Raw genomic sequence first — 8,895 nt, forward strand, 5'->3', positions numbered from 1 at the left:
TGCAGGAGCAACCAATGTTGCCACTGGTGTAGAAAAGAAAGTAGCAGCTCCAGGGCAGGAAAGAAGTATCAACAGGGAGGCAGCACAAGGGAGTTAAGGGATAAGTGAGGTAGTGGAAAAGGGGAAAATAAGAGAACTATTTCTAATTAGGACTGCTACAGAACATTGTCCATAAGAACATAGCAAAATGCAAGAGCAATCAAAAAGCTCAGTGGGTGCAGATTAAAATGGACACTATTTTTAGACATTAGTACAATTTTAGTTAAAAGAACAGTCACATCATCTAACCCTATGTACTCAGCTGCCCAAGTTGAGGGGCTAGGCTCCCCATGCAGGTAAGGAGTAAGGCAGGCTGCTTCACAGGACAACTTTGAGAACAGAAGCCTGCTTCAAGCGATTCATAGTATTTTCTAGCAACATCCTTCCCCCTCTGTTTACGGATCCTCAATCCTAAATTAGGCACCTTCTTCCTTTAAAAATAAAGGATCCAGAGAACTGTCTACAACTACCTGAGCAGAACTATTATTCTGAATTATTTTACTGACCTCAACACAGATGTTACCAGATAAAAGTCAAACTTGGAAGTTTTGTACATTTACTGTCCGAAAAACAGCTCTATGAGGAGGCACAGAGTTTGTGTAAGCATAAGACACAAACTGAGCTAAAAGGCTGGGTTGTTTGCAAAATACTTATGTGAAACGATGATGCGATACTGTTTTGATTAAGGATAGTGAGAGACAGCCAAATGCATGCGCACTGTAGGTAATCAATCTTCTTAACAATTCTAGCTTTTTCCTGGGTTCAGCTGTAGCAGTCATTTTTTCTCCTTCTTAGTAGCTGGTGCAGGGCTCTGGTTCTTGCCTTTCAGCCTGGGAACAACGCTGATAACACCGATGTTTTTAGTTGTTGCTAAGTCATGGTTAGTCCGACCAAGGACTTTCTCAGTCTCAGGCTCTGCCAGGGAGGAGGGGAAGCCAGGAGGAAGCAGAGGCAGGACACCTGACCCAAACTGGCCAAAGGGGTATTCCATACCACAGCACGTCATGCCCAGGATAGAAACTGGGGGAAGTCACCCAGAAGGCCCAGATTGCTGCTCGGGTCGGGCTGGGTATTGGTCAGCAGGTGGTGAGCGGTTGTGTCCTCTCCCCTTGTTATTCCTCTTATCATTATTATTGGTATCAGTAGTGGTTTGTATTATACCTTAGTTACTGGACTGCTGTTATCTCAACCCATGGGAGTTACATTCCTCCAGTTCTCTTCCCCATCCCTCCACGAATGGGGGAAGGAAGAAGTGGGGGGAGTGAGTGAGCGGCTGCGTGGTTCTGAGTTGCCGGCTGGGCTTAAACCATGACAAGCTTATTAAATGTACTAATTTCATAATATTTCCATTAAAATTTATCATCCTGTAAATCTCCTCCCCCCCAGGCAGATTCCACATAACTACTTTTCCCTTCCTTCTTCATTAATGAAGAACAGGAACTAAGAACAGAGTTCCAAAGTCCAGAAGAGAGCTGACGTGTCCAAAGATTTACAGTATCCTGTGCTCCAACACAGCAACTGAAAACTGTATTATTCCACTTACAGATTGTCACGTACCTATTTTAGTATCAAGATAATTCTCAAAGTTGGGTTTTGCTGAGATGACTACAGGAATCTCTTGATGGGTGAGCAAATTCACAGCTGTCACTGAAGTGAGTGAGTCTGAAAACAAATTGAATGATCTTGGTAAGTAAAATATTACAGATGATATGCTAAGAACATGACTTACTATTAGAGCTCGTTATCTTAAATGTGCATGAAACAAAAAATAGCTTTTTTGTTTCAAAAAGAAAGAAAATGAAAAGCCTAATCACATTTCTAACAAACTTATGCTTATAATAAACATCTGAATAAAACAGAATAAGATCTGGATTATAATATAAAAATTGAGTCCTTGACCCAAATGCAGACCTGCTGCAAAGTTGTATGAATTTTCTCTAGTAAGCCCTGAGTTATATACTAAAATACACTGCCACAAAATTATGCAAAAATAAATCCAGTTATTCAGATGAAACCGAAGGGGAGCACCTATCTTCTTACAGAAGAACTACAAAGCATCAGAAATACTGAGCAGTGTAAAGAAAACCCAACTACATAACCTATTGATTTCCAAACAGAATATTCATATTAGAGATGAGAATATGTTCACAAGGAAAAGAAGAGACAAGAGGAGAGAATCAAGGGTGAGAACTGGAGTAAATGGCAACCAATTTACAATGTGTAGCTTGGGTGGCTCACCAAGAAGAAAATCAAAACTGAATACTCCAAGTTTTGAGGATTCAACCCCCCAGATTTTGATTTGTTTCTGACTTTCTCAGTGCCTTTAAGTTGATGACAATTAAAATAATCACCATACAGACTGCTAAGAGCTTCTTTTCACCTATCTTCATAGTTGAGCTGAGAAACATCTTAGGCTTGTACTGCAATGCATAAAATCTGCTCGAAATATGTAACAGCGTTGTAGAGAATAGGGCTACTGTATCCCATCTCTCAACATAAATGACATAGTTATTTCTGATTACTACTTTTTCAAATTTCAGGTGTCTGATAGCCATAGTCTAGAGAAAATTTCTAGTGTTCAAACCACTGCACAGAGCTTCTCCCTTTTGCTTAAAAAAGTACTAAAGGAATCATTTCATTCTTTTAAAAGCCTCCTGAACAGGAAGCTGAGTGAGTAGGACAGTCTGATTTTAAAAATAACTTCTCTCTTCCACCCAGCAATAATTTTGATGTTATACTGGAACCCAAAACAACTCCAGTTTATGAAGGCAATCTTCCTTCTGCTCATTTGCTCACATTATTATAATGGCTGTAAAGAGATATATTACAGTTACAAATGTAAAAGAATGTATGCAGAGAATTACAATGAGATAAACATTTGGCCCTCATGTTGTTCTTTATCTCAGACACCTCATGCTGTCAAAGCTAGACTTCCCAGATTCTAAATTAACATACATTCGTCTAGGCTGAAAACATGAATGTTTGAAAACTGGTTGCTCACCTCTATATAAATAATAATAGCCTAAAATAGAGAGCTGCACTCTAAGAGTAAAGGTATTAGAACTTCAAGTTACTCTGCCATACAACAGCTTTTTTTTTCTCTCCTAGAAAACATGAAGACAGGCTGAGAACATTGGGGCTGTTCAGCCTGGAGAAGAAAAGCTGCGTGGAGACCTCAGAGCAGCTTCCAGTGTCTGAAGGGGGCTACAAGGATGCTGGAGAGGGACTGTAGTGATAGGACAAGGGGTGATGGGTTCAAACTGAAACAAGGGAAGTTTAGGTTAGATATGAGGAAGAAGTTCTTCCCTGTGAGGGTGCTGAGGCGCTGGCACAGGGTTCCCAGAGAAGTGGTAAATGCTCCAACCCTGGCAGTGTTCAAGGCCAGGTTGGACAGAGCCTTGGGTGACATTGTCTAGTGTGAGGTGTCCCTGCCCATGGCAGGGGGTTTGTCTAGTGTGAGGTGCCCCGCCCGAGGGCGGGGGGGTTGGAACTGGATGAGCTGCAGATCCTTTTCAACCCAAACCATCCTATGACTCTATGAAAACATATCCTCCTAATTATTTAAATGAGAACACTGTGAAGGAGTTACAAGACTATCCTGTTGAAAAGAAAAAAAATTATAACAAATTACATTAAAATTTTAATGTTACTAGTGAATTTTTGTCCAAAATCTTCGTTAATGTGAAAATCTGGTCTATTCAAGCCCATCCAAAATTTCTTTTTTACTTAATTGCCATTGTTATCCCTTCATATGTACCATGGCTGAAATGCAAATCTAAAAGTTCATGTAGAAATTCTCCTTGTGTTCTCTTCTTCAGAAAGTACCACTCTGTGCCTCTGAAATGCTCAAGAAATAGTAAGAGAAATCCTCCAATTTCAATAGAAGAAATCCTAAGTGTATTTACAAGTAGAAGGAGCACACAACAATAGCAGAGTTACTAGAATTTTGTCTCTTTTTCAAGGACTTACGACTGTCATCATTCTGAACAAGAATTTCTTAATTTAGCTCAACCAAAAGGTGAAGTTTATTGTTAACAGACACAAAAAAGCCTTCCCAAGTGTTTCTATACAAAAACAATACAAAAAAATATACCTCTGTCCTTACTAAAAACAAGTTTTGCACTTGTCTGGTTTGGCTTAAAGGACAAGATCCAACAAAGATACAGGCACATGTATAGATATGTGTTTCTGTGGTCAGTGCTTTGATTTGGCTGAACTGTAAGAACTGCAAATTTGTCCCGTTATTCCTTAGCAAGAATTCTTCAAGCTCTGCTCAGCTCTGAGACAAAGGCTCTTCATACTCTACATATTCAGGCTCCATTGCTTTCTCCTAGCAGGCAAACTTCTTTAAGGTTATAGAAATGAAGCATTCAAAAATAAAGTAGGTTTTGTGCAACCATTACGATTTCCCACAAGATTCCTGCTTCACTATTGTTGACATCAGATATAAAGAAATCAAATGGCACATATAGAGACATCAAATACAGAGAATGAAATGTCATCTTTACCAGTGAAGAAAAGAAATAATTATCGGGTACCATCTTGAAGTGGAAAGACAAAATATTCAGTACACATTATATTTACTCTTGCAATTCTCAGGTTTTCCAAACACCAAAAAAAAGGAATGCTAAATACAGGCAGAATTGGTGGCAGGAGCTTTCAGGAAACCAATTAAAGAATTACCACTTATTTGTATCCTCTGCACAAGTCATGACCTGCTGTAGGGATACTCTGAATTTACTCCATTAAAGTCGTATATTAACCAAGGAGCTGCATAGCAGAATATTATCTTGCTATCTATCAATGATCCACTTTGCTATGTATTAGTGATCTACTGCCCTCTTTATATTCCCTGTGTCAGGAAAAGATCATGATTGGTGCAAGAGTTGGTTCTGCCGTCTTTGTGCAAATGAGTAATTACCATATGGCTGTGAGATTTTTCAGTGTGCTGACACATAGTTTGACTATTCACTTCTGGTACATGAGGAAACAAGAATCTCTTCCATTGCTTTATATGCTACGAAGTGTTAGAGCCATTATAAAAGGAAGAATTCTAACAGCTGCTCTTACCACATCTGTAGCCAGGACAGGCTGATGTGATCCAGTTTGACATATACAAAGAATCAAGAGACCTGTTCCTTCTCAACAGGAGCAACTCCTGCTCAGACTGACAAATGTTGTCTCAAGATCATTCTCTAAAATTGCTGTTCTACAACAAAATGCAGTATGAGAAAAGTATCACCTTTGCCTGGGATGAACTCCTTCTGAAAGACTTCCTTGAGACTGCTATTCCCATGCAACAGCCTGTGAGTTGGTAAGATATATAAATGAGAAGCTCCATAAATAGCTTCAGGTGTATAGGTGTAAGCTGCTAGCTTCTCTCCTGTTACTTTGCCATTCACCTGAAAAAGAGCAGAAAATTTCCCCCTGGAAGTGCAGCGGTTTTAGATTCCCCTTCCTTTTTATGCAACTAACAGATCTACATCACTCTACAGAGACAGTTCTCAGCATCAAAGCCGGATGCATTGCCACTATAGGGAGTTTCCAGGATCAAACCTTGACAAAATTTACTTTTAGATCTTGAGAAAGTTCTTTTGCAGTTTTACCTCTATTTATCCAAATATATCTATATTTTTTCTTTCTAAAATCATACTATTACATTGTGCTACTGAGCTAGATTCAATCCTTAGTTAAGTAACCTGAAATTCTTCTAATCACTTTTAATATGCATGCCTTGTTTCCAAGAAACAGAAATTACATGTTACCTCTGAAAGCTAAAGAGAATTTCAGATGTTCTCAGCTACCAGGCTTTTCACTATACCTCTCTGATGAAGTCAGTGCCGCGACTTACATACCAGAGTAAAATAACAAAAGGTGGCACAACATTAAAACTAACTGGACATAAAACACAAGCAATAAACTTACAAGACTGCTTAAGAATTACCTCCTACCACTATCGACAGGCTTTATATTTTAGGTCAATTAACCATGGAGCATATTGTGGTCTTAAAAAGAGATTTTTCCACTACATGCATTAATACACCGTTTTAGAAACAACTGTTAGAACAACTTAAATCCAAAAATGCACCCAGCAGTGTGCAAGTCAGATGTATTAAGAAAGTTTAAGCTGTCTCAATTTGAAGTTCCCAAAAATTCGGTATTTTAAAATACAGAGTTACTTCTAAAATGTTAGAGCAGAGTAAATAAGCACAATAAAGCTTTGAAGCACAAGGGCTGAAATTCCGTCTCTGAAAATCTCTTCTGTCACTATTGTATTCAAGAAGTCTTTTGCATCTCTTAAGAAAAATGGGAAAATCTGAAGTCCTTCTGTAGATAATGATAATTTTCTAAAGGTTACTTTTACCTTCCTCTCCTATTTTTCTACCTTGACTTCTTTGTAGGTCCATCACTACCTAATTGACTGGTTTCCATTATTTTAATTATGTAGTAATTGAAATAATTATATAGTAAATGAAATAATAGACAAATTATGTAGTAAATGAAATAAAGTTATGTTTTTATAAGTAAAGTGGCTTGCCTAAGGTCAGCCTGGGTCTGACACAGAATGTGCTGTGCACAGGAGTGAAAAGCCCAACTAGAACCCAGCTGATTTGTGCAATGCCATTTGATACTGCTTTTGGCACTGCTCCCCTGAATGTCCTGGCTTTTTATTATTAGTTGGCATAAATACACACAGTTAATTTGCATCTGATGTTGCACTTGAACACAAACTCTTCCCAAAGGAGGATAGCAGGGAGCATCTCTTCAACCCCAAACCAGTGTTCTTCAGGAATCTGTGCTGGTCTGGGCGTGAGCATAGATTAATCTCTTCTAGTAGGTTTCAAGCTTTTTAGATCTGAAAATCCATTTCCATCACACATTTCAGGGGCTCTGATTAGCCCAACCAAGACAGCACCATTGAAATTTCTGACTTACCTTTAGCAAGAAGTCAAGAGAGCATCCAACACAGTCACCTATCCAATTTGCTTGCATTTCTTTTATACCATACCACTCAGGGAGGTCGGACAAAGCATCAAACATAGCCTTATGCAATAAAAGAAAGAATTAGGACATTCAGCCTTAGTAAGCATACAAATTAAGACTGTGGGTTTAATTGTAATGAACACCAAAATGATATGGTCCTGGAAAAACCATAGGATGAGGTGTTTTTATACTGCTGATGATACAAATTCAGAGGTATGTTGTCTCCAGCAAGGACCTCTTGATATTAGAAGAGGCCTTCCTTTTGAATGGAATAAAATTTAAACAGAGAAAAACCCTTAATGAAAACAAACTTAGAAAATACTCCTAATGGGTGTAACTTGTGGGAAGTATAAGTGACCTAATGAGCTGTAGAAGCCTACAGGTACGTAAGAGATGTGCTTGCGGGTATGAAGCCTGCATTTGGCTTAGTTGCTCTAGACAACAGCCTGGAGATGGCAGTCAGGCAAAAGACATTTTTATATCCTGAACTCTTCAAGCTCTGACTTAAAATGGAAAAATAGAGTTTCCAGCTGCCTATGTATTTTTTGTATTTCATATTGATATTTTGCCAAGTACAACAGGATATAAAATTGAGTGGGATCTTTAGGTGGTATCATCCTATCAGAAAGAAAAAAGACAAGACACCCAAACCATAATAATAAGGATTCATTTAAAATTCAAAATACAATAGTAATTATTATAAGCAACCAGCAACAAAGCTGGTGAAGGGTTTAGATAACTTATCTGTATTGCAATGGTAAATTAGAGTGGCAGAATTTTGTAGGCCCTGTCACTTTCCCCAGTATTTAAATTAAACATACATATACTAACTTACTGCTGTGCAAAAAAGGGAGATTATTTAAGGCAAAACTTGAGGTTTCAAAGTTGCTTCTACTTTATTTTGTTTAAAAAAAAATAAATATAATTTTCCAGTGATTTCAATGATTCTTGAAAAGTATAATATGGAAAAATATTGTATAAAATTAATTTAGCAAGAACAGGGACTCTGCAAAGACTAACCTTACAGATACTGATTTGAGGACTCTGTCAACTACATAAAATGCACAGAACATCAATTTACACACAGAAAATACTAACATTTGCAGATAGATTTTTCCAATGAATCTGCCTACAGATTCACCTGGGTAACCATGGCAACTAAATGTTTTAGCTTAAGCATCTTAAATGCACAGACAACAATTTGAACAACAATGCCATCAGTTTGTCAAGGAAATCTGTCAAGAGAAAAATGACAATTAAAACGTTCTTTAAAAATCCATAAAAGCTGCTAGACCATTTCAGATGTACGTCACAGTTTAAACAGTGGGTCATGATTACTTTCTCACTTCACATAACCAAAATGCTTTCTGCTAAGCATTTGAAGCATGGCCAACATTTTTATCCTTTCAAACTAGTTCATTGCCAGTGGTAAAGCACAATGTGAGCGAACGCTGCTTGCTTTGTTTGCATTTTGTATTTCAAGAGCTGGTGCAGTAACAATAAAGAAATCAAAGCAAATCCACAGAAGACGGACACAACAGAGATCTAAGGAATAATGTGTGTAGGAATGAAACATTGACTCCTGTAACACAAGATGACTTCACAGCCCATTACTGATCATGAAACTCCTTGTTATTATTTGACTAGTAGTTTAAGCATTGCAGATGAAGATTCCTCTTAATAGTATTTCTGTTTATTCAGGTTGTGAGATACAGAAGAAAACATGAAATGATAAATGAGTGAAAGAGATGAACACAGATGTCTAGAAATGTCACCGACGTGCAGTATAAATAGGTTAAATAGTTACAACAAAATAATTTGTGGATGCTTGTCGTGGTTTAAGCCCAGCCAGCAACTTGGAACCACGAAGCC

General features: G+C 37.9%; 1 protein-coding gene across 1 annotated transcript in view; it reads right to left on the reverse strand.

Moving 5' to 3' along the window:
* LARS2 (leucyl-tRNA synthetase 2, mitochondrial) overlaps positions 1 to 8,895 on the reverse strand; it is a 62,071-nt gene that overhangs the window by 36,868 nt on the left and 16,308 nt on the right. Inside the window, exons 7-9 of the mRNA XM_010014006.1 lie at positions 6,976 to 7,083; positions 5,282 to 5,441; positions 1,597 to 1,701 (exon numbers count right to left, since the gene is read on the reverse strand). Coding sequence (XP_010012308.1) covers positions 1,597 to 1,701; positions 5,282 to 5,441; positions 6,976 to 7,083 — 373 coding nt within the window. The remainder of the gene's footprint in view (positions 1 to 1,596; positions 1,702 to 5,281; positions 5,442 to 6,975; positions 7,084 to 8,895) is intronic.

This window comes from Nestor notabilis, unplaced genomic scaffold, assembly GCF_000696875.1.
Source record: "Nestor notabilis isolate BGI_N333 unplaced genomic scaffold, ASM69687v1 scaffold18464, whole genome shotgun sequence".
NCBI lineage: Eukaryota > Metazoa > Chordata > Aves > Psittaciformes > Psittacidae > Nestor > Nestor notabilis.